This window comes from Phaethon aethereus, assembly GCF_964289735.1.
Source record: "Phaethon aethereus genome assembly, chromosome: 5".
In the NCBI taxonomy this organism is placed as follows: Eukaryota; Metazoa; Chordata; class Aves; order Phaethontiformes; family Phaethontidae; genus Phaethon; species Phaethon aethereus.
The window spans coordinates 30,765,979-30,793,393 of record NC_138579.1 but is presented as its reverse complement, the minus strand read 5'-3'; the positions used below and the strand labels follow the sequence as shown (position 1 = coordinate 30,793,393).

Sequence of the window (27,415 nt, the reverse complement as noted above, 5' to 3'; positions counted from 1 at the left end):
AAATGAATTCTATGAAATCTAGAAATGTGAGCTTTATAGCTTGACAATGGAAAAAGTCAACATCACAGTAGCAGGTTTAGGTCTTTATAGCGTGGTGGCATATATTCTACCATCTGTCAATCTATTTATCTTTTCTTCTGTGCTACAAATTAAATAACGCTCAAAACAGTGTGAGTAAAGCACTTTCCACAGCTTTGATAAAAAGACGTTCCCTGCTCTGAAAACATTCATTAGAACTGTAAGATGCGTAAAATCTTCAAGTCAATTCTCAGGAATAATAAGTTTTATTAGGAAAATATGTAATTTTCAGAAATTGGGAATCTGATGTTTCCGATGCATGCAGATGCTGAAAGAAGTGTCAAACAGCATATAAATGGCGAAAATAACCCATTAAAAAAAGAAAGAGAAAAAATGGCTTGGTTTTTATTCTCAAGGACAGAGGTCTTATTTCAGAAGAACTCAGTTCCTATTTAGGCACTTAAGTATAGGGCTAGATATTTAAAAGTGCTCAGCAGATAGTGACTCTCATTGCAGTGCATTGTGTTCAGATTACAGGATGAAGTCAGTGTTTTATTCAGATGCCTGATATCCACTGATCATAAGATCATGACTCAGGCCAGCATTGTTTAACAGATTAGAGTTAAGGAAAATACAAAAGTCACAAACTTGTGATTTTTTAATTAATTTAATGACTTGTTGCACTGCATCTCTAAGGACCTCAGTTCTGCAAGGAATGGTATGTGACTGTAATTGAAGCTAATTTTCCGATATTTTGTTTCAAGTGTGCTCAAACAAAATAATTTTTTTAAAGAGAGGAAGAAACCTTATTTTCTAACAGCTTGTACAGCAGTTATTTCCATCTTACAAGGGTCTTCCATATTGGATGATAGAGTCCCGATCCTCCAGCCATTATGGAAATGTATTTGCAGGATCTTCAGTAAGTATATGCATAATCAGTGTTTCATTGTTCGATATTATAGGATGTTCTAGGAGCTGCATCAGCTGTAAGCAGACAGGAATACAATAAAAAACTATTAAAAATGCATGAAAATAAATAAGGTACAATTATTCACTCTTCTTCTTAACACACAAAGTAAAAGGTACCCAAGGAAATTATCAGGCAGAAGACTTAAAGCAATCAAAAGTTAATACTATTTTCATGCAGTGCATAATAAAACTGAAACATGTTCCTATAGGATGTTGTAGATAGCAAAAATACAAATGAATTCAGTAAGTACTTTGAGAAATTAATGGAGGACACATCAATTAATGCTTATTAAATTCCACCTCTGAAAGTCGCCACAGACTGGCTTCTCAAATTTAGGATGGCAGCTTCTACACCATTTTATGCATTTGAGGATTTTTTAACTTTTCCATGAACATTCACTAATGGCCACTGGAGGAGATGGACTTAGCTGAATGGACTGTTGATCTCACCCAAAATGACAGATGCTTTTTGAAAACACATGAACTTGTAGGTTTGAAGGCCTACCTATACTATATTTTTATGTATAGCAAAGAAATTTTACGGAATGCCTAGAGGGTTTTCTTTGTATTTGGGTTTTCTGCTGTTTCCAAAGACTGGAATGTGGTCATTTAGGTAGTCTGCTTTCACCAGAAGAAAACTTTGAAAAATGTACCCACATAACAGTTTTTCAAGATATTTCTAGCACATTTTTCTGTAAAGTATACAGAAAATATAATACATACATCTAGTTAATATTTAAATATATACATACATGTATGTGTTAGAGGTACTATAATATACATTAAATAATAAGCTGTAAATCGTTAGCAATGATGATCTGAATTTCATTTCTCCTTACATATAAGACATTTGTGTCATCATTGTAACTCTAATCCATATTCAGGTCTTCGTGTTTGGTGTGCAGTAATATGTAAATTACCTAGCCAGCTGCATTAAGCAGTGTTTGTTTATTCTATTTCTTTTGGCATAGCATATAGCTGAATTTCTGCCAAAAATGGGGCTGCTTCAGGGAACACTGTTCAAGTAGAAGGAAGTTTTGAAAGGAAATGCACATCATAAGTCTTTACTCTGTGAAACAGTAAAATGAAAACAAACTTTCTGTTCATAAAAATATCTGTATTAATGTAAAATAATGGGCTTGTAAAATACAATGAGTGAACTGAATCTTTTTAGAACACTCTGTTTACATTGGTTTTGTAAACAGCAATACAATACTAAGAGACAGTGATTTTTTCGTACGTGGGAAGGGTGACTAAAACTGGTGAAATGTGAAAATGGAAAGTTTAAGAGAAATTATTTTAAAATAGCGTATTAATCTCCCCTAACACATAGCATTTAAATGCATTTAAATTTAGAAAGCAGTGAAATTTAAGTGTTAAAAAAATTGCATTAATGATGCATAGAGCTATCTACTTATGCTGGCAGTCCTTTCAGTCTTCCAGTCTGACACTTCCTTTTTTATCCAGCCAGCTAATTTCCCCTCTTTTGTGAGGAGTAACTGTTTTCACACTAGTGCTTACCCAGCAAGCCTCCTCATTGTTTCATGGTTAATTATCTTCTTGAGCTTCACCTTCTTGAGTGAAGGGAGAAAGACTGGGCCTCCCCACAGCTCTAATGAAAGCTAGGTTTTAGAGATGCACTGTGTGAATAAATGCAGTGTCTGATCTAGCAACATAATAAATGAGTTCCCCAAGTTTATGGAGTCACAGTTCATCCAGCAGGTTTACTGAACAATGCAGAAAGGTACTTTATTTTAAAAATCCTTTTTTAATTTAAAAGGACGGAGAAATATTGCTTCAGTGTGAAACCAAATACCATAACCTGTTCCAAAATCTCTAAGCATTACACAAAAGGTTCATGTCACACATGCAGTTTCAGTACAAACCTAAGCTGCTGCACTAAAGACTTTGAGCTTTACACTTTAACGTTGTATATTAACAACAATTATACTAATAATGTTAATACTAATTGCCCTGTGCCACTCAGTTTTTACACTACTTTGTAAATTCTTAGTACTCATTGGACTTTTTGTGCCTCACCAACACTGAAAATAGCCGTTGCGGATAGACTTAGATCTTCAGTTTATGTTCCAATTCGAGCCCAAGTTTAAACTGCATACCATTTAAAATAAACTCTCCAGTAGTAGAAGAAATTTGAACGATGGCAATAGTGGTTTTATAATGAGGTACTCCCCATTGTAATTTTGTACTCCGCCAAACTAAGGCAGGCAAATATAAACCTCTCACCATAACAAGATATATTTGTCCCTTATTTGTCTTTTTCTAAGTGAATTTCTACAAAGTGCACTTGTATTAAATCATTTCTCAAGTGACCAAATGAAAACGTGCATATAATACTGGTACTCAAGACATTGCACAGGATGCATTTGATGTACTAGGTTAGATGGAAAATTCCAATCCTTTTTTTCCAGCCAGCTCCGGGGCTGTGTTGACATCTATTGTGTACAGAGAAAACTATAAACATCATCAATTACCAGTGATGGAGACAAGAAGGAAAAACCTGGAAGTTCAAGGAGGAGATGATCTTAGTGAAAGAGCTCTGCCTGGGGACCTCTTATACTTGGAGATAAGGCCAGTGTTTCTATGTTGCAACATTTGAAAAGCAGCTACTCTTAGCTATAAGAAGTTGCCTGACCAACCTAGTGGCCTTCTATGATTGACTGACCACATCAGTGGATAAGGGAAGAGCGATCAATGTCATCTATCTGGACTTCTGTAAGGCCTTTGGCACAGTCCCCCACAACATCCTTCTCTACATTGGAGAGATATGGACTTGATGGGTGGACTGTTCAGTGGATGAGGAATTGGTTGTCTGGTTGCATCCAGAGGGTAGTGGTCAATGGTTCAATGTCCAGATGGAGATCAGTGACTAGCAGTGTCCCTCAGGGGTCCGTACTGGGACCAGTACAATTTAATATCTTCATCATTGACATAGACAGTGGGATTGAGTGCACTCTCAGCAAGTCTGCAGATGACACCGAACTGAGTGGTGTTGTTGACATGCCTGAGGGATGGGATGCCATCCAGAGGGACCTGGACAAGCTTGAGGCATGGGCCCATGTGAACCTCCTGAGGTTCAACAAGACCAAGTGCACCTGGGTCAGGGCAACCTCCGGTATCAGTCCAGGCTAGGGGAATGAAGGGACTGAGAGCAGTGCTGCAGAGAAGGACTTGGAGGTATTGTTGGATGAAAAGCTAGACATGAGCCAGCAATGTGCACTTGTAGCCCAGAAAGCCAACCGTATCCTGGGCTGCATCCAAAGCAGCGTGGCCAGCAGGTCAAGGGAGGTGATTCTGCCCCTCTACTCTGCTCCGGTGAGACCTCACCTGGAGTCCTGCATCCAGCTCTGGAGCCCTCAGTGCAAGAAAGACTGCAAGACCTGTTGGAACGGGTCCAGAGGAGGGCCACAAAAATTATTAAAGGGGTGGAACACCTCTCCTATGAGGACAGGCTGCGAGAGTTGGGGTTGTTCAGCCTGGAGAAGAGAAGACTCCGGGGAGACCTTATTGCAACCTTCCAGTACTTAAAGGGGGCTTAAAGAAAGACGAGGGCAGACTTTTTAGCAGGCCTGTTGTGATAGGACAAGGGGTAAAGGTTTTAAACTAAAAGAGGGCAGATTTAGACTGGATCTAAGGAAGAAATTTTTCACAGTGAGGGTGGTGAAACACCGGCACAGGTTGCCCAGAGGGGTGGTAGATGCCCCATCCCTGGAAACATTCAAGGTCAGGTTGGACGGGACTTTGAGCAATCTGATCTAGTTGAAGATGTCCCTGCTCATTACAGGTTGGACTAGATGACCTTTAAAAAGTCCCTTTCAACCCAAAGATTCTGTGATTCTATAGACTGTGTAATGGCAAGGCGCGGTTATACTGTTGTAGTCTCAAGGAATTCAGCATTGTAATTTTGATTCATCGCCAGGAAAACTCTCTGCCATGTATTGACAACTGTGGTGTTTAGCTTAAAGCTTGGAAATCCATAGGTAGGCGGACTGTGCAAATACTTATACTATGCAGCATTGTTCTAGCCTTTGACTTCACAATACTCGCTTATTGATTCCCCTCTAGTCAATATCCCAAATTTACAGATGGTGAATCAATAACTTCAGGAAGTGCCCGATCTGAGATTACAAAGGAATTCTGATGAAAACTTAAATCAGGGGACAAAAGCATCCATTCTCTTTGATTACATAAATTAAACTAAATTTGGTAGTGTCTTAACTGCTTGATGAGGAGGAGAAACTGATGGTAGAGCCAGATAGTCTTCATGCAGTCCTGTCATTCATAAATAATAGATAAAGTCTCCCTTTCCAGTACACAGGAAGAATTTTTATTTAGAAAGTCAAGCCTCTCTTGTCCAGCTCTCAGTGAGAAAACTTTCTTTCTAGGTTTCTCCTAAGGTCAAGCTCCCAAGGGCTTATGTCCTATTCTTTTGTAGCTTATATCTACCTATGTTTCTATGGTGATTCTCACCCCTTAGTGTTTCTCTCAAACATTCATTTCTGTAGAAACAAAGCTCTTTAAAAACTATGATTCCAGGTGTCCTGATGTGCCTGTTGTAGGTTGGAGATGGCTATTGTGTCTACTGAGTCCATTCATAGTGTCACCTGAGTTGTTCTGTTCTAACTGAGAGTATACCGTTAAAGGAGTGCCAATTCCAATGTAAATGCTACTAAATTGAAAGTGTTCTTAACCAGTATGCAGACCTCTTAACTAGTACAAAGACAAAACAATAGTGATTTTATTATGTCACTGTAACTTTGCCAGTACAACTTTGTTCACGGGCATCTGAATGCAGAATGCAACTGATTTGCCATCAATATAGTCGTACCAGTGAAAAACGGTGCTCAAGTTCTGCAGTGAGGACAAGCAACAGTTAAACCTGTTTAAGCATGGTCGGTCCCACAGATTTCCTGAGTTTGGTGGATCTTTTTGTCTTAACCATAAAGACTGGTCTTTGACCGGGTCAAATTCTGAGACTTGGCATGGATGAACTCCCACCAACTTGCAGGGGCATGTGTCTGAGGTAGAGTGCCAGGATTTGTTCTTTTCTGAACTAGGTGTGCATGGCAACATTTTGGATTTGGGTAAAGCTAGGAATGTTTTTCTAAGAATTTCATTAAGAGCTTGTGTTGGATTCTTGCACAAAGAAAATGATATATTCCTCTGAAGTAAAGGTGAGACTGGAATGACATTCAAGGGTGAAAAATCCTGTCATGTAACCTCTTGACAGATGAAAAGAAAACTACAAAGCAGCAAAAACAACAGTCAGTAGAAAATGCCATGTAGCCAGGTTTTCTCATCGCAAAAAAAGCCCAAATACACAACTTGGAATATAGGTCTGGGATTGTAAACCTATTTGGATGACAATATGATGCGATATAAAAATGTTACAGATGTTCTTCTGCTCTCTAGTAACATTTAAAGGGCTTCTCCAGCAAATGAGAACCAGAGATGTTAGAAAGCCATATGAGGATACGGTCACAAAAAAGGAGGCCACTGCTTCCACAGAGGCTGGAAAACAAATTATGGGTAGTGTATTAGCAGTGATACTCTGGGCACAGTGTAGGGATCAAATGTGTTGAGTCCCTGCTTTTGCCTGTCTGTGAAAGAAGTAAGAAGGGTCTTGTGCTGATGCAGCTCACCTTCTGTTCCAGCCTGGCTTGCCTGCGTCGACTGGTATGTGGTGGAGGGGCCTTTCACTCTTTCTTTTGGCCATCTGGCACCATGGGCAGCTCACCAAGAAAGTTAGAAGACCCTCATAGGATTCATGTGTAGGCATGACTGACCCCAGAGTGTTACCTGACACCATCAAGCAACATCTAAACAGCAGCAGAATGGTTAGAGAATGGCCAATTTCTCTGATTTTTTAAAACACTTCTACTAGTAGTAGTAGGGACTAATAGTTTTCAGCTGGGCATCCTCTTAAAATGTCCCTGCAATTATTTCATCTGTTGCTTAGAAGATATGCCCACAAAACCACTATCATGATAAAGAAAATTATCAGTTTGAAAACCTGGATATGACAATCCTATCCTCTAGACTTTTATTTCTTAGCATTATCAGAGAACTTCAAACATCATCATAAAAACAGGTACCAGAGCAATGGTAGAACCTCAGTTGTTCCCATAAGACCCAGCCTGCACTGAGACCCTTGTAGGTGACATCTGTGACTGGAGAGAGCAGGAGCAAAGTCAGTGTCCTCCTTGTGGTACAGGAGTCTGTACACACAACCACCTGTGTAGGACCCTGGCAATACCTGTAAGCATTCATAAGGCCTAACAGAAAAGAAAAAGTTCTGCATGTGCAGGATTGCACATATTATTTTATTGAAGAAGGTATTTATTAAATTGTAAAATGAAGCAAGAGAAAGTATGAACCACAGTTTTGGATCTTATTTTCTCAGGAAATAAACATGTACCTTCTTCTTTTAACTGCAGTTATAACAAATCTGTATGTTAATGATCAGTTTCTCTCGTGATCTGTGATAAAGCATACTGCTTCCCTATATGTTGAGACCATATTGTAATGTTCAGGTCACTTCAGTATTATGCATGTGGAATCTTATGCATATGCTGATGCATATTAAAAAGTTGGTGTTGGGAAATGGGGACAGTTTTCTTGTAAGCTATGGTATAGGGAACCCCATTTAGAAAATGAACTTAAGTGAAACAGAGGTGAAGTGGGTACTGTACACATGGCTGTTTCCCTCAGCAGAAGTACTTGGCATGCTTGCATTTTTCAAAAGACAAAATCATGTTTGTCTTCCTTGAATGTGCACACATTCCTGGAGATGGGGGATGGTTTTCTTTCTTTCTCTTTCTTTTTCCCCTGGCCCCTAAGTGCAGTTGCGTTGGGATAATTTGTCCGCAGCAACTGAAGGATATGTTGCAGGGGAGGGAGGAACAGAGTTTGTATTTATTATTGTAAAAGCTCTTTTTTTCATGTTAATTCCTTTAAAAAAATATAAAGGTACGTAGGGGTTACATTACAGGCCTGTTTCACCAACACAAAGTATCTGCACTGGAGTAGCACATGCAAATGAAGCTGAAACAGAGAATCATTGTTTAATAAAATTTGCTGCAGAAAAAGCAAAACTATCTGTGTTTTAGTAAAGGAAACAAATGAAAAAATGCATTTTTGAGACTTTCCTGAAAGAGTTGTGGGGTTGAGGAAATGTCTTTATTTGGCTTAATGGTCATATTTCTTCCCATCAACATTTTCAGCAGATTAGCTGTTTAACCATTAAACACCAACTGTACAAGCATTTAAGTGCACACTTAACTTTGCTCACATCAGTTATCCCACTGAAATGGGAATGCTGTCCTGAGCAAAGTAGTTCAGGGTTCAAATCAGGAATAGCCAAACTCCTTAAAGCAGCACTTTCAAATACAGTAGAATTAATTCAACTTTTCACTCCTCTAATTCTGTAATTTAATTGATTCTTGACTTAATTGTATTAGAAGCTTTTCATACAACAGTAAATGCTTCCTAAGTGTTGTTTGTCTAGTGGTAATATTTTAAAAATAGGAATATGCATAATATTGTGCATCTTTTTGTTGTTAATTACATTGTTATTTTTTACATGATTGGTCAGAACTATTTACCTTCTTTTGCTGTGAACCATGTGGCCATCAAGATCTACTCTACAACTAGTTGTATTTAGTGACTTTATAAGGGTAAAGTCACTCTGACCTACTTTAACGATATCCATTTTTAGAAAAATGACATATACACACATGTATATAGGCATGTGTATATTTATACACACACACTCTTGCACATATAGAAAACAAGTTTCTAAATTCTGGGAGATTTAATGCAGTCAGTTACACCAGCTGGTATCCAAAGAAAGCTCATTTTGCCAGACAGAATGGTACCTTTGCAGCATGTTTTGTCACAAACTTCAGCAAGGCCAGGGCTTATGAGTGCGCGTATGTGCCTCACCCCACTGGAATCTGAAGCTCTGCAGCACACTCAAACTTTCTCTTTAATTGTCTTCTGTCTTACATGTGGAGATCACCATGTCTTTCTGTGACAGACCCCTTTCTGGTTGGGTATTTGCAGTTCAAGGGGTGATACCTCGAACCAGGCTAGGTAGAACATCCTCTGGACTGTTGTAAGCACAAATTGTTTAGGAAAGCCACATTTGTCATTAACTGAAATGGGATAAAAAACATGGTGCAGCTCTCACACTAGGAAAGTTTTCCCAGTTGGAAATGGCAATAGAAGGTTTGTCTGCTTTGTGTAAAAGATGCATTGTTCAGTGCTATACAGTTCTTTGGAATCAAAATCAAGACAGGCAGGAGAAGAAACAACAGCATTTTTTCCCAATAAAGTGAGCAATCAGAATTTAGCTCTGATGTTTATGGTGTTGTACCTCCCATCCTCTGTATAAGACCAAGCAAAGTTTCAGTTTGAGGAATTTTAAATGTTCTGTTGGCAAGACCTAATCTTTAGGAGAATTCTAATCCTCCAGCACCTCAGTGCTATGCACTGAGCAGCCTGATGTCAAGACATCTGACATGATAAAAATAGTCCTCAGACATTCCTGGTTTTTACCTTGCTACTGCTGTCAGTGCCCACATAGGCTGGAGTGGCACCACAGCTTTATTAAGAGTCTGTATAGTGCTGTTCTCTCCAACAACCACTTCAATGTGTAAAGTCTCTTTTTTGCTTAAGCAGCTTGCGAAATTTTGTATAAAAGGGAAAATATATACTCTTCCTAAAAATGCCAAATACAAAATATTTGTGGCTCAAGCTGAGTGATTCGTTTCAAAGTTCAAACTTGGTCTGTACTTGGGAAGGGCTGCCAATGTAGCTGATAACCACTAAAGTTGTACTTCAAGGGAGATGATGCTAGTAAGAAAAGTAATAATTCACTAATATCAATTCAGTCCGTTCCTTGGACAGAAAAAAGCTATGCCAGTAAAATGACCATATCTACATAAGAGCCTTTGGAAGTATAGCTGTGACAATCAGAAGAGAGAAAATAAACCGAATCCCTTACCATCATAGCTATGCCTGCAAAACTTCTGAGTATATACCAGGCCTCAGAAAAGCATGTGAAGAATAAAAAATAGGCTTTGAAGTAAGGAGCACTCAGTGAAGATGAATGGGCTGAGATCACAACTCTACATGTTTTATTGTTTTAGCCCATCTGACTTGCAGAACAAACAAAGCAGCCAAGTGCTGATTTACAGGGGGAAGGTTATCTTCCTGACCAATAAGGACCAAATGTTTTGGTTTTGAGAAACAAAATCAGATTCTATGGAACATAAAATCCTTGGAACCTGCTGCTGATTTCCTGTCTTTGGGAATTTCTTTTTGCAGCTGGCAGAAGCTTAAAACAGTAAAACTGTGCAGCCTAGGAAGGTTTTCACAGCAATGTCTTCCTAATACTAAGTATGACAGAGTCATAAACCATGACACAAAGTCAGTAATTGTAGCCAATTTCTTGTTTAATCTAACAGGTTTTCAAAATAATTTAATTATTGTCATTCTCTTGCACCAGTTTTTACTTGCAGGTTGGTTAAGGGTCAGCTACAGGTGGGAAACTCGAGCCAACTGAGTACCAACCAGGAGCCATTAAGAAAACATGGCAAACTGGCAAATCCAAATATGGATTTCTGAACTCCACAATGTACAGAGCTGCTCTGATAGCTGTAGTTGTCTAACAAATGGGTGTTTTCATAGGAATTTAACATTTAAGCTACCACTAGCCAATATTTCACGGGGGGCGGGGGGGAAAGGACTTTTAACAAATTTACTCCATAAAAGCTTTGGTGGTAAATAGATCCGTAAGACACTCTAGCCTTCAACATTAGACATAACAGATTCTCAAAATCCCAAAAGCCTCCTAACCCGCCAAGGAATAAAATATTTCTGCCCATGTTTATGTAATATCTTAACACAGCTGCAGTACTCAGGGACCTACCTTACAACTAAGCCCCGTAAAGCATGAGGACATAGATTTATCTTACATGGAGAATGTCTTGGTTTATCAAGTATATTAATAATCATGTCACCCTGCTGAATGGTGGGTATCTACTCTGCCCAACTTGGAGAACATAATTCTTCCTTATGTCAGTTGAGTGTTTTAGCCATTGAGCTACTGGCCATACTGGGATGGGGATAGCCTTGTGTCTTGCACAGAAACAGTGCTACCTGTACCTGTAATTAGACACTGGAGCAGGGGTTTGGACCTACCTGTGCCTCTTGCCAGTCAAATGTGCTGAACATTGCACTGCAGGATAAAATTCTCCTTGTCCATGACCCAATTAATATTTAATTGTTTTATGCAAAATGAAACAGAAGAAGCAGGCTTCTTTTCAGAACAGCATGTAGGTAGGGCTTCTCCTGAGAGAATGGGAACCTGGTTCATGTCTCTTATGCTTAGTCTGACAAAGTGTCCCACGCCCAAAATCAGTGCCCTAACTATTGGGCTGTTGGAGAACATCCCATGATTTCTCACAAAAGGGCTGAGCAGCTTTAGTTACTACTTCAGAGTTCCCAGCTGAGAATCAGAGTCAGAGATACGTGCTTTCCCCTGCGCAATTAACCTTGGCCGAGTCTTGATGAATCTAAGTCAGTAACTAAGTTGTGTACAACTGCACTTCATTGGACTACAGCCTCATTTTATCGGCTAGGATTTCTGTAACTTTGTAAGTTTGTGGTGATTTAGATTGCTGTTTGGCATGTGATCAATGCTGTATTTAAAAAACAAAATTTGCTCCAAGAAAGCTCGAGAGTGAGAGATCATAGTTGAAAGGTTTTTTGGAAAAAGTGCTTGTTTTTCTGGATGCAGTGATCATTGTTCAGCTGGTAAGATGATTTAAACTGAACAATTCTACATTAGTTAACAGTTCTGTTACAAGACTTATTGTATAAGCAAAGTCTTCTCTTGATAAATAGAAAAATAAAATATAATTAATTTGTGCGCAGAGAACCAGCCCCAAAATCAGGGACCACTTCTGCCTTATTTTGTGGTCTTTAAGGTGGGTCGGTACTGTTGGCCACTTGATACACCACATTTGAGTGAGAAAAGTTGTCAGGGTGTTCTTCCTCTCCCACTCGTGTTTCCAGAAGGAACAATTCTTGGCACTCTATGTTCTGAGTTATAATAGCAAGTATTACTGGGAAGTTACAAAAGTCTTAAAAAAAAGCAAACTAAGTTTAGCTCAGTTATTTATCAGCCCTTTCCCAGAGAAAGGTGTCAGCAGAGACAGTATTTGAAATTCATGTAGTATTTGATTAGACTGATTGATTGTTGTTACAGCTGAAGATATTAACATTCATTAGTCTTAGTGGTCATTAGTACTGCCTTTATTATCAAGTAAAGAATAAATAGACATTCTAATAAAAATTCATCAAGTCCTGTAAATTCTAGTGCATTAGACCTGTGGTTTAAGACTGACAACACAAAATTTTATTATAAACATTTCAAATCCCTTAATAAATGCTTTAGCTCTTACCTTTTTTTAAACTTAAGCAGGCTAAGAAAGATTCTCATATATCCAACATAATAAAGTGCTAATAACATTGTTTTTATTAACACATTTACTAACACACTCCTGTGTGATTCTGCAGAATGGTTAAAAGTTGTTACATGTAAAATGACTAACCACAATTAATATCTATTAAAGAAAGGTAAAGTTTCTTTATTATATTTTGACAGCAAATAAGGAAAAAACCCTAAGAAGGCCAAGAAATCATGCAAAATTCAATAGGTTTCATCTTAATTGATCATTTTAATGGTACACAAAATGTAACAAAATTCAAAGCCTATTAATGATCATTGTTCCTAAAATGCACGTTACTCCCATTAGTTTACTTTTATGATTTCAGTGGAAGCATATTTGAAGTGCAGCTGTACATATTTGTAATATTTTACTTTTATTTTACAGGAGCCTTTGAACATTATTGATCCCAGCTTGATGGATCTAAATGGTCCAAGTGAAGATGCACTAGAATGGGATGAAACCGACATAAGTAATAAGCTGATCAGTATTCATGAGGACTTAAGTGATCCTGATCAGGAACTCAGGAAGGATGATCTAAGCCAGAAACCTGCTTCAGGAGTATGTGGTGATAATGATGTGAACGAAGATGAAAGTATCAGTGATCGTGGAAGTCCTCTTTATTGTCCCAGCATTACTTCCCCTCCAAATCCTCACATCTATCAGGTCTATAGTCTTCATAATATTGAATTATCAGAAAAAAAACACATGCCTTTTTTGAAAAAAACATCCAAACTCTCCCATGTAACACAGTCTAACATTTTAAACAAAAGTCTTAGCAAAGACTCGTCATTTTCGTCTACCAAATCCCTGCCAGATCTAATAGGGGGGACCACAGTGGCAAAACCATATAACTATATGTATCAGAGTGGAAACATAAGCAGGCATTCTGAGAGTGAGAGTGGGATAGTGAGTGAATGTGATACAGAAACTACAAATAATTCAGAAATTTTTTTGCTAAATGATATTGAAAGCACTCAGAGTAATCCTGAAATTGGGCATGCAGAAACTCAAGTGGATGATATAGTCGATGTAATAAAACAAAAAATAAAGGAAGATGAGGATGACCATGGTAGTCTCTCAGATGAGTTCCAGTTGGCACCTTCTGCATGTTGTGGAAGTGAAAATGATGAGGATTTGGACAGCATTACCATGCGTAACCCTGTTTGTCTAGAAGAATTGCAAGGAAAACATGACGTGTTTACATTTTATGATTATTCATATCTTCAAGGCTCCAAATTCAAATTACCAGTGATAATGAAACAATCGCAAATTGATAAAACACATACAGAGGGCAGTTTGTTTCATGGCTTTTGTTTTGATAAAATACCTGGTAAATCTGAACATAAGCCTGGAGAGTCACAACCAGATGGGTTTATTCATGACCATACTCTGGCAAGTATCCCTGGAGAATTAGATCCCAATTCACGTAAATCTGCAGAAACTGTAAGAAAATTAACTGCTACAGAGAATACAAGACAGGTTTCGACTTTCTCTCGTAGTTCTTCACTAGACTCTCTGTCTGTAGTAGGTGATTTGTTCAGCTCAGGTATTTTTAAAAGTGGAGACGGTCTTCAGCGAAGCACCTCTTTGGAGAGCTGGCTAACTTCCTACAAAAGCAATGAAGATCTTTTCAGTCATCATGGCTCAGGAGACATAAGCGCAAGCAGTGATTCCGTTGGAGAGCTCAGCAAAAGGACATTAGATCTTTTGAATCGCTTAGAGAATATCCAGAGTCCTTTAGATCAAAAGATAAAGCGCAGCATCTCTGATATAACACTCCAAAGTAGCTCTCAAAAAATGTCTTTTACTGGACAGCTGTCTCTAGATATTGCATCCTCAGTCAACGAAGACTCAGCAGCTTCTCTCACTGAACTCAGCAGCAGTGAGGATCTTTCTCTCTGCTCAGAAGACATTGTACTGCACAGAAATAAAATACCAGATTCAAATGCATCATTTAGAAAACATCTTAATAGATCTGTAGCTGATGAGAGTGATGTCAATGTCAGCATGATTGTTAATGTCTCCTGCACTTCTGCTTGTACTGATGATGAAGATGACAGTGATTTGCTTTCAAGTTCCACCCTTACCTTAACTGAGGAAGAGCTAGGTATCAAAGATGAAGATGATGACTCCAGTATAGCAACTGATGAGGATATTTATGAAGAATGCAATTTAATTTCAGGACTTGATTACATAAAAAATGAACTCCAAACTTGGATCAGACCAAAATTTTCTTTGACAAGGGAGAAGAGAAAAAGTAACCTCAGTGATGAAATTCAGCACAGTAAAGAAGTTAGTAATGAGACATCAAAAGCCACAGATACATTGAGCATTGAAACACTTTTGAATGGTTCAGTACAGAAAATATCAGAAAATAATGGCAATAGTAAGAACGTACCACGTGATCGTGAAAAAGGGACAAAGAGTCACCTGATGAAACATATCTCTCAGGTTGTGAAGGATCAGCTTGTGGATGATATGGAGAATGGCAATGTTGAAAATACTCTTGGCAGTCAAAAGGAAAGTCTTGTTAGAACATCAGCAACTCCCAAAACTCATGCATTGCTTGATGTTAGAGAAGCTGAAAATGAATGTTGTGTCTGTGAAGCATTTACAGATAGTTCAGATGATTCACATATGGATGGCAAGGAGACTGTTCTGTCATCAGATGGATCCAGAAACCCTGCAAAAGAGTGCCAAAGTCATCTTCAGCCTGATCATCTTTCTGTTGCTTCCTCTCCTGCTAAAAAGCCTTGTCTTGAATCTTCCTTGGAAATGAATTGTGTAGACATACAAGATACAGCTTTACAAACACCCTTACCTAATGGTCAACAACACAGAATATGCATTACTAGAAAATCTACTGATTGCTGTACAGCCTTGAAATCTCATGAAGCAGAATGCGACTCCACCAATGGTCCTGATTCATGCTGTAACTGTGAATCTTCTGCTTTTGATAAAAGAAACATGGAAGATGGCTCAGTACACAATTTTGTGAAGGAGATAATAGACATGGCATCAACAGCTTTGAAAAGTAAGTCACAACCTGAATGTGAATCATCTGCTCCAGCTTCATTAGCACAGATCAAGGAAAAAGTGTTAGAACACTCTCACAGACGCATTCAGCTAAGAAAAGGGGACTTCTATTCTTATCTTTCACTTTCTTCTCATGATAGTGACTGTGGAGAGGTAATCAAATACATAGAGGAAAAAAGCAGCACTCCTGTGCCACTGGACTTCACAGATGAGAGAGAAAATATTGAATGCTTTTTTGAAGCCTGTCCTGAGGAAGAACGGATTGAGCAGCAGCAATCCATTTCTAATGGTACTCCTGAAGCACGAGTTGAGCAGCAGCAACCTATTTCTAACAGTATTTCTGAAACATCTCCGAAGTCACTAGGTGAAATGACTCTAGAATCATTAGAAGAAGTTAAAATTTCATCCGAAGGTAGGAATTTATCTTTCTTATGTGATGGTGACAATGGTATAAACATCCCCAATCCTAACAAACAGAGTGCATCAAACAATTTGAAAAATGATGATGGTTTGCTGATTTCAGACAGGCAAACCGAAGGTTTGGAAAAGAATTCTCCAGAGCTTAGCACTAAAAAGAGTAGTACAGGAAAATCACCTGGATCCGAAGAGTCCAAAGGATGTGTTGCCGTTTCTGAAGAGGCTTCAGCTATAGAGTTTCTGTTAAAGCCTGGTCATTCACAGAAAAAGGATGTTTTGCATCGGAACAATAAAACTCTTACTTGTGAAGAAAATCTTCTGAATCTTCATAAGGAAAGACATATAAATATGCACAGATAGAATGTAACCCTCTCCAGGCACATACATTATCCTAAAAACAGGTATGTACTCCACAATTTGCACATTCTTTTTTTTGCTTTTTTCTTTTTTTTTACAATTTTGTACAATGAAAGGAGATGAATCGCCATCCAGGGCTTCTGTTTTACGATAGTGTTATGTCATTTGTTTTGATTACAATATAATCCAAATTTCCATGCCACTGGTCAACAAATGCAGTGAATGCTCTTTGGCTTTGCACTGACTGGAACTGCTCTCTTCTGGGACAAATCTGCTATCTTGCAGAACTTGGGAATTCTTCAAAAGTAATATTTCTGTATCAGCCTCCGCTTCCCTCCTCAACTGAGCTGTGGAACCAGAAACCAGCTCTACTCATTGATCCCCTTCTCCACAGTCAGCTGGCCTTATGAGGTGTTCAGAAGCACTTGATGAAGCTGAACTTCTGGTTTTACAAGAATTTCGGGTGACTAGTGAGTTGCAATTCTACAATATTTCCAGACAAGCCATGAAGAATGGCTAAGCAGACCGGAGAATAAGCAGAGAGATAAGAAGTCATCTCTTGATGTCAGTTTACCATGAGTAAAGTTCAGTAAGCCATTATTAAGAACACAATTATTACAACACGGTGTTAGACCAAAAGTTGAGGTTATCAAAATAAGAAATCTTTGCCACATCATTAAAGAGTATAATATGAGGGTAATATAGAATAAAGACCTGAAGACCAAAGCAGATGGAAACTGATAGCCACACAGCAGTACTGGAAGTACAGTTCTATTTTGTGGTAAGCATTTTGAAACATAAGATGGTGGAACCTAAGATGAAAAAGTGGCTGTGATCTCTTCCGAAGTTTGAAAGTGGTTCAGATCTGGAGTTTCTGACCTCACATAAAAGTCTAACAATAACTGCACATTTAACAACAAAAGAAGATCTACAAAGCAACTTCTGGATCAGATCCTAGCGTGTAGCCCTGCTGCTTTGAGTCTCACTAGTTGTTTGGTGACCCAAAAGCCAGCATAGCTGTATGAGAATGCCATTAGTCTTTGGAAACACTCCTCCAGTAGACCAGAGCCAGCATGGCAACTCCAAATGCCACTCCAATTCCAAATGCCACTGCTTGCCAGAAGCTGTAGCAAGGGAATTTCCAGTAAGACACAAGGCTAAGCACGGTACCAAGTTTCCCCAGGAAATTCTGGAATCTCCATCCTTAGAGATTTTCAAAATTCAAGTGGACGTGGCTCTAAATAATCTGATCTACCTTTGAAAATAGCCTTCCTTTGAGCAGGAGGTTGGACGAGATGATGTCCAAGTTTCCTTCCAACCTAAGTTATTCTATGATTCCATGATGTTGCTAGGAGAAAAGGCTGTTATTCATCACTGCCCATGAAAACTACTAGTACTCTCCTATTGCAAACTACGTAGCTATAGCAGAGGATCTGGGCCTATTTATACAAAATAGATTGCTTTGCTGCTATTAGATATCTAACTTCTACATTTCCTGATTATGCTATATTATATTACTATGCTTTGGGCTTTTCTTTTTGCACATATTGGCAGTTTACCCAGCATTCACACATTCACATATGTATAAATATGTCTAGCAAAGTCTTTAGGTTATGACAGCAATAGTCTACAGCTTGCCACTATCTCTTTCGACACATACCTATTTGAATAATGCATTATCTTGGAACCATCATAGCAAAGAGGGTATTTTTTGAATGGCTTTTGAAAGGGGCTATCATGACCTATTGATTGCCAATTAGCTTAATATGTGGACACATCCAAACAACTGAAGAAGCAAAGGAAATCAACAGGGAGTTAGAAAACTCGTAGATGAAACTATGTATTCTAGAATTACATTAGAAGGATTATGTGTATATGGAAACCTCTATTTGGAAATTGAGATAATGACAAAACTCTGGGGTTGATAAGCGATAATTATGTAAACATAAGCTTTTCCTAAATTACTGGTTTTTTAGTTTTCTTATTTTTTTCACTCATTTTTATAATAATAATTTGAGGAAGAATACTTACTGTAGTGAGTGTGATATTATTCTTGTTCTCATTCGTTCACTGATGAAGATAATAACATGTCTTTTCAATTCATTAGTACTTTTCCTCTGAGGATCTCAAAATACTGTATAAACTTTCCCTCACCCTTCAGGACTTCATAGTTACTTGCATGGTAGCCAGCTGTGTTTTTTAGGAGACTGGGATATGACAATATGCAGTTGGTGTAAGGACTAAGATGGGACATAGAGGATGGAGATATTAATAAATGCCCCACAACGCAATAAAATGTAATGCAGAGTCTGTATGCAACAACTTGATAGGGTTACGGTATAATTTTTATTTTTGCCCAGGGGTTGACAAATATTTTTAAGGTAACAAAGCCTGTCATGCTACATCCCACTTTTTACATTTAGGGAGATATACTGGTTCTTAACTGATACATATAGCATTGCGTCCATGGAAATTATGTACTGTATTATTCACAGCAGTAAATCCTGAAGATACATATAGTTTCTCTCTGGCACATCAAAAAATGAAAATAAGAGCTGCTAGATTTGGTTTCACTAAAGTCTGAGCTCCCTTCCCCCATTCACAAGCTTGGTGCTTTAACTTCATCTCTCATGCTATGGGGAATGAATTACAGAAGCAATCTATCCTAATTTGTTAACTTATTCAAATAACAGTTATTATACTTAACTATGCTAAAGATTATCTTTTTGGTGGCAGATTGTTTATTTTTTGATGAGGCTAATTACTGATTTTCCAAAGGTAATTTACATTTATTACTAATACATCTTTTAAAATGTGACAGATAAATGTTGTTCCCATAAGTGTATTATGAAAAAAGTTACTATTTAAAAACACATTATTTAATTTGAAAGATAAATGGCAAACACCATTATTTTTCCTGTAGCACCTGTGCTGTAAGCTCATTTAAATGTGTAATTCCATGTAGCTGCAATACTTAGAGAAAAATAATCTATAGTATATGTGTACCTTAAAAGCATACTGAGAATTCAAACCTGAAAAAGGCAGTTTCAAATGAAGTTTGACTTTATACTGGTTTAGTATTTGCCTTGGCTGTACAGGAGGATAAAAGTAATAGTGAAGAAAATATTTTTGCGAAATGTTGCAATCCTGTTATTTAGCAGTGTGCTTACAAAAAAGTCACCATTATGGGAAAATAATAACAGTTCTCTGAGTAGGCTTAAAAATACCTTTGACAGCACTGACTAGTCTCTTGTATGAGCCAAGACGGAGTTCTTCAACAGAGGTGCTCATAAAGCTATGCTGATTTTATTTCTCAAGCAGGGGACAGCTTGAAAGAACTATCTTTCTGTATATGACATCATGCAATCTTCCGCTGTCACTGTGACCCATGACTCACCAATAGGTTGGGACTTTTTAGTCGCGTATTCAATATACGTAGAGATCAATACATTAAGGAGGTTTATGTGATGTGTCCAAAGTATTTTCTAGAGGATATGTTAGACTTCTATGTGTAATCTGTTAGTTCTTACAGGTAAATCACAAAAACTATTTCCTTCCTTTTGTACAGAATTTGTAATTTAAACTTAGGTTTTAACTTATTTTAGGGAAAAAAGTATTTAGCTTAAGACAGCTAAAGTGGTTTTAGCTGACCATGCTGCAATGTTAGCCAGAATATCCTGCCACTTACTATAGCCAGGAGAAACCCAAGGCTGATACTCAGAAGGCCTGACTGTTATTTCCTGCTCAGCAATACATTTTTTTGTATGACTTCTTCCTTCCTTGCCTCAGCTTCTTTAGCAACAAAATAATGAGAATAATGATCAATGGGACTGGTGAAGCATAATTTATTCACTGAAAAGTGTTTTGAGATCCACAGAAAAAAAAATTATGCCTAAATGTAAAGAACTGTTAATTATTCATTACAGGAGAAAATAATATACATGTTTACACTCTAATTTACTTTTAGAGCCTGGAAATACAAGAATGATCTAAATCTTTGCTTACCCTTTTTTTCCTAGAGGTTTTTATAGGGAGGTAGATACTATAATGTTTCTTTATAGAGTTTAAAACTTTTTAGCTCCTTACAGTAGCTGACTTCAAAAAAATTAAATAGAATAAACAGATAATCTTGTATTGTCTGTGAATTATGTAATTTTTGAAAAACCTGACATCATCCATCAGTGAGACTTTTCTTACTATAGATATGTGCATCTCATGCCAGAGTTGTAGAAACTTTTTGATACAGTCTTCCCCTTTGTTCAGATCAGTTCTTCATTAATTTCTAAGCAAGCTGTTGATTTTTTCACTATTTTATGTAAGTATATTTTTTCTATAAATGGGGAGGGGGGGTCAGTTACAGCAAATAAGATCAAAAGGAGAAGGTAACTGGATAGATCCAGATATCCCTGCTTAATTTGGAAGGCACATAACGCATGTCTGGAGTGCCTCCTAGGAAATGCCTATGAGATGTACTTTGTACTTTGCACTAATCTTTGAGCTGTATTCTGACAGTTATTTCCTCATAATCCTCATCATAAGCCTGTGCTCTTTGATGAATAGTTTAACCCTAAACTCTGAGCTGGATAATTCTATGGTATGAAAAATTAACTCATTGCTGGTACTCGAAGTGTCTAAATAGCTATTTACTATTTAAAAATACAATGATGACGCTAACAATTCTATTCATGGACCACTTCTGTGACTATCCTTTCCTCCTCTCCATGGAAGTCTCATTCTATATATGTTTACATAAATATTAAAATAAGTGATGGGTAGATCTTTTTGTGCTTGGCTTTTGAAAATTCCTATGTTCTCATTGATCGGTGCACTTTTGAGTGCGCTGAAGGTAAGTTCACAGGTAAGGATGAAGACAGGATCCAGGGAAAAGGTCAGATTTGATGACTTCCCTTGTTTCTTTAGAAACAAAGTCTTTACAAAAATCAATGAGTTTTCTACATCAATACAATTTTTTACAGTAACTTGTACCTCAGGCTGTTAAAAGTCATTGTTTGCCTACTGTATGCTTCTGCGTTAAAGGCTCCGGCATGTGATCATTTAATGACTATCTATGGTTGTTCTGGAAAAGCTATGTTTTGCAAATAAAACTTCATTTTCTGTAACCTACTATTACTTTTTTTGTTTCCTTTTAGAAACTTGGCTGCAATTCAGGTGCAGGTTCATCCTGTAAACCCTGGGATGACCTCCAATTCCATTGTATCACCACTGCCTTTCATTACACTGACTCCCAAGATAAATTTTCTTTCCAAATGTGATTTGTCCATGTTGGCTTTGTGATCAGGCTGCATATGCTTGTCCTGTTTCAGTGATCATTTTGTATTGTAGCAAGGCCATTTGCTTTCATATGGATTCCTCTCCCAAGCTACCTCTAATGACCTCCCCTACCTAAATTGGATGCTCCTGTACCACTTATCACTGGTTCTGTTCTTTAAAGTTTTGAAGTTACACGGAATTCATTATCAGTCTGGTTCATCTTTTCCGAACTGTACCTTTCAGTACTCTTCTATTTTATGTATCAAATTTAATATTTCTGTGTATAATGCATAAGTTTATTGAAACTATTTTACTTTTAAAGTGAGAATTTTGTTGGATTGCAGCAAAAAGAAGTCATTAGCCCTCCTGATTCAATACATCTAAAAATTAAGCAATTAAAATAAATGGCATTTTATTTATTTAATTTTAAAATTTAATCTATGCAACACTTCAAGAAACAACTGCATGGTGTTGTATATTAGGAACTGTTGACATTCTACTGAATTAAGTACAACGTTTTGGTTTTTTATGCTTCTTGAGGTGGTAATGAGAAAAAAAGTTTTTAAAAAATGTGTGCCTTGCTGTATTTCTAATACCATTTATTAAAAAGCTGCTTTCACAGTAAAATTATGTTGGTTTGAAAAGAGGAAATAGCAAGGTTAAGATGTGTGAATAATTTCTGTATATATGTATAACCAAGTGCAAACATTGATGTATAATGACAGTATAAAATGCTTTCATGTTTGTGATGTCCAGTGATGTGGAAAATATAAGCCTTAAAACCATTAGATTGCATGGTAATTAGAATTGGCATAATAAACATAGTTTGTTGGGGAAAAAAAGCAGAACTGGTGATCTGTTTTACCTGCGTTGCAAGAACAGAATGCTTTACCAAAGTACAGAAGAATATGTTTTTGTTTGCAAATATTCCCTAGAGATGTGAAATTCCATAGCTGGTGAAGATTTGTATTACCTGCCTCAGAGGTAAAGAATATTTTCGTTAAAGATTCTGCAGGCCTTGTGGGCCAAACAAGGAGGCACGAATATTTAGTAGTTTAAACTAGTACAACTTTTTGTTGTACAGCCAGCTGCAGCGGTGGCAAAGATCAAGCACGCTTTTATAGCAGATCTTTTCTTTGTTTGTCGTTAACAGTTTGTTGTCTGAATCTTAAAATTTTATTCATTTACATAAATATATTGAATAAGTTTTATATATATTTATATAGACACTTTTACAGTTGGCTGTTTCAATGACTTAGGCTGTACATTTTAACTGTTTTAACTCGCACTAAAACTATATTGGGTGGCTAAAACAAGCCGGACAGCTTTTTAACCTGTCTCTGCAATGGCATTCATCTCCTAAAAATACTATTGGGGAGGGATGTCAGGAAAGTAAAAGACAAGCAATGTTCTCCCATACCACCTTTAATCACTATTTTTCCAAGTATATAACTGTTTTTACAAAAAGCTTCAACATTCTTCTTCCTTTAAAAAACGGGCATGAGTTTGACAAGCTTAGCTACTATCTTAGAGGAACTATACTGACCAGCTGATATATTCATACAACACTAAAGGAACAGGTATTTAAAAAACGCCTCATGGTTCCCAAATTATTAATAGCTTCCTATTACTGAAAAATTATTTATCTCTCAATTTTAATTTCCACTGTGTAGCCTTGGGTAAGCTATAATGTGGGTAGGGCAGCAGAAAAAACTCTTAGCTTAAAGAAAAGTTTAAAGAAGAAGAAGTAATTACTAGGAGAGCCTACTGAATCCGTAAAGTTTTCTGCTTTCGCATGTCTTGCATCATGTACAAATCTTGATAGGTTAACCTATAATTACCTAAAATGTATAACTATATAGCTAAAGATTCCTTTAATATATTTTAAATATTTTTTTGAATTATATATAAAGTAATTCAGAATATAACATCTAATTTTAGTAAACCATTTGCAGTGACAATTATTTTCATTTATGAGTTATTTCAAACATGATTTCTAAAATGATCTTGACATGGGAATTGAGTTTGCATTAATTATTTTTTTCTCCCTAGCATTTTCTGGTTTATGTTGTATTTTTTTAAACTTGCTTTGACTGTAGTCATACCTTACACCATGATGGCAGGAAAACTAATAAGTCAGAGGCTTTTCAGATCTGTCACCTCACCCAACAGACTGTGCAGAACTCCATAAATTACTTGTACCATTCTATTAGGCCGTTTGCCACAAATTCACTTTTTTCCTGGGGAAAGATAGCAGTACTTGTCAAATCAATAAACCACATATTCATCATACAATATCTGGAATATTATATGGCCACAACTCAAATTTCTGTGGTTCCTTTCTGAGTGATGCTGAACATTTCAATTTAAGTAGTATTCCCAGATCTGTATTATTTGGTCTCATGAGATAAAGTCATAATTTTTACAACTGTGATGCAAGACCCATCATTATCAACTATTTCTTTTTTTAGCCTGGTTAGAAGCTTTACCCCTTTTTATTTTTCTCCTCAGAATATATTGGACTTTGTTGTCAATAAAAATTGATTTCTAAAGGAAAAGAAATCTTTGATATATACTCTACAGGACTTGTTCATGTCTTAGTATAAGTCATATGCTTATAGCCAAATTGTGTCTAGAACTTGCAAGAAGTTCTAGTGTTAAGTCCCTAAAGAAAAATATTGGTATAGTGTAAAATTAATGTTGTTGTACCAATATTACCTCTAAGATCAGCCCATATGTAGATTCCTGTATAGATCCTGTTCCCTACTGGTGAAATTCTCTTGTGATATGGAAGCATGCTGCAAGTTTTCTGCAGCTTTTATCCCCACCTAAAGTTCCATAGGCTGCTTTTTATTCCACACACTCCCTGGCTTATGCTTGAACAACATCTGCAATGTGTGAGGAGGCCATTTGACAGCAATGGCCCTGACACGTGGATCTCCCTTTCCTGCCTGCTTCACATTCCTCCCACAGAGAGCCAGAGCTCTCTGGCTCTAAGCAGAGGGAATGCACACTAACACTGCTGGTAAAACACATGTCTGGGACTCGGATTAAAAGGTGGTTTGTAATCGTGGTAGTTTTATATATGGGTAGCCTTGTAAACCATGTCCCTGGTCTTTGTCACTTAATGGTTTGTCTTTTTCCAAGGTAAGTCAAAGAGTTTTTATGGAATGGGACCTCTGCACCTTTGGTACAGTAAGAGAAATTTAGGTGGCATCTCTATGTCCTTGTGGTTGGTTTTGCTGTTTATCGTATACAGGTGTACACGTAAGCATACAAACACATGCACACCAGCAAAGATACTGAATTCTTCCTCTTTGTGTCACAAACAACTCAAATAGAGTCGCTGTCAATTAGATGGCATCTCGACCTTCCTCCTTCAGAATGGTGTTGGGATCCACAGATGACGTAGCCTCCCACATCACATATTTTAGAATTTTATTCCAATTCTCCTGTGTCAAGCAAAGCAACATATTTTGACTAAAATGTACCTGGTAAAAGGGCTGTGTTGGTTTTTTTTTTTGGCTTGAAGACATCAGGAACAATGTTGTAAAGGTTCCTGTGCTGCAGTGCACAGAAAAGGGGTTATTAATGTTTAGGCCAGACTGTACTCGTACTTGGCTCAAGAGGATTAATGGGGATGTCAAGTTCTTCGCCAAGTCAATCTCCTTCACTGACAAGTTTCTACAAACTTATTCCTAATAATAGCATCACTTTGAGAGGGATTTTGGCCAACAAACAACATCTGATGTATTGCCTTCAGTGCTGTGCTTCTAAATTTTCAGACTTACCCTGTCTTTAATACCTTTTCTACTAACCTGGATCACTTATATTTTTCATGTGACTACTGTTTGCTTAGTAAATGCATGTTCATCCCTGATCTTAGAAATGTTTTTAAGGACTGGACCATATATGAACTTAGCATCACTTAGGTCTGTGCACTGGATAAATTCTAAGTGCTTCAGAGCTTTAAAAATGGAATTTCCTATGCAATAGCAAGTACTGTTACTTTATTTCGGTGGTGTGGGGAAATAAGCCAAGTTAAAAGTGAAGTTAGAATTGTATAAATCGGTAATTTCAGTGTACAAATATTACTGGGATATTGTAGTTATTGTCAAACTGATCATTAAAAATACAAGAAGTACAGAATTGCATCATACTTAAAATGGAAAAGAACAGTTAGACAAGTAAATAGTTTCACCTCCGCCTTCTATTGAGCTCATGTCTGTGACATTCTGGGTTTGCAAATGGAAATGAAAACAATTTTTAAAAACACAGGCAACTTTTAAAAGATTTTTCTCTTTCTTGTAATTACTGCGAGGATGTTTTAAATGCAGCAAGGATCCAGCTATAGCATTTTCCAAAGAAACGTTATAAGAGTGACAGGGAAAGGGAAACATATTTGACAAGATTTCAAGCAATAGTGGAAAAACACAAAGCATTCTTGACGCACTTAATTTACAGAATGAAAAAAACAAGACTCTGGAAGAACAGATACTGAGCATCAACCGTCTACCCCAAAGCTATCCCCTTTTTCAGGGGGAGATAAATTCTACAGGAAATAATGTGCCCACAGGAGGGGTGGCAATTTCTCATACAGGCTACTGTGCATATATACATGAACTGCTGCTCTGTAGCTCTTGAATCAAAAATCTGATCTCAGGATTGCCTTTAGAGGGCATGGGTTTTGTTGTTTCTTTAGAAGGAACAGGACCAAACTTGGCCTGAGAAACATCTGCCTCTAACAAGCTTGAATATGAAGTTGTAGCAAGCAGATTTTAAATAATATACAATGGCAAACAAAAAATTATAAAAGGAAAATAAAACAAAAGAATAATCTTATGTAAATCCTAGTGGTCTCCTGCCAGTAGTTTAATCAAGAATACTTTAAGCTTTTTAGGATTATGATAGTTCTATTAACTGATCATTATTTATCCTGACATACTGATGCCAGGCAGATCTATGTCTCTCTGTAGTTCTTGCTTTACTTACCTCAAAGTAGGGCTTTTCAAAGTTATGAAAATATTACGGAAATGTCTTTTCAATAGTTAAAATTATGGCACAAATAAAAAAAAAAAAACAACCCCACAGCTCTGTTGGGTTGCTGAGCATCTGTGCCAGCCCAGCTGATCAGCGATGCTTTTGGCCGTATTTTGTGGAGGCGAAGTCTTCAAAAATCTTTTCATGCACATAGAGCTCTATTTTCCACTATTAATATGACTACTAAAGAAAGCTTTCTCTGTAAGGGGAGTTTGCCTTAAATGAGAATATAAGTGTTTCTCAAACCTGTTGCTGGTCATTTTACATATTCCTGCATCGCTTCTCCTGTGGTCTTTGGAGCTGAACAGTCCTCCGCTTGTACCTTTTCTTCTTGAACCGTTCAGCAACTAAAGGAAGGGTTTGCAGCTTATGTTTGTAACAGACAATTTACAGGTAACGTTTGGAAAGGTGGGCAAGTGGCAGGCAGCACGACAGGGGCTTGGAGTGAAGAGAAGGTGGCTGGTAGACGGGTCGTGCTGCAGCTGTGCCAGCTAGGCTGGAGGGAGGATTCGGCAAATGTCTCGCTGGCTGATGACTGAAAAAGAGAGAAGCAGAGGAGGAGGTGGAGCTTCAAGGTTGGCTGATGGGAACTAGCTCTGGTTAAAATATTTGTGGAATGATAGGAGCACACACTGTATTGAAACAGATTTATCTCTATTGCTAGACTTGTTATTGCAAACTGTAAAGTGATGCTATTCATGAATACTCATTTTTCTGAATCTGCTGTTCAGTATGCGAAGCATATCAATCAGATGTACCATTGTCAG

The 27,415-nt window shown here is 37.4% G+C and overlaps 1 protein-coding gene across 2 annotated transcripts in view; it reads left to right on the top strand.

Annotated features, from left to right (window-relative positions):
* Positions 1–16,715, top strand: part of AKAP6 (A-kinase anchoring protein 6) — a gene marked incomplete at its 5' end in the record, with an annotated part of 225,980 nt that extends 209,265 nt beyond the window's left edge. The window contains 2 exons of one of the 2 annotated variants that reach the window (XM_082000781.1): positions 12,912–15,975; positions 16,087–16,715. In XM_082000781.1, coding sequence (XP_081856907.1) covers positions 12,912–15,975; positions 16,087–16,340 — 3,318 coding nt within the window. In that variant the 3' untranslated portion in view covers positions 16,341–16,715. Of the gene's footprint in view, positions 1–12,911 lie in introns of both variants that reach the window. The other variant, XM_082000780.1, reaches the window with a different exon arrangement.
* Between the last annotated feature and the right edge of the window lie 10,700 nt (positions 16,716–27,415).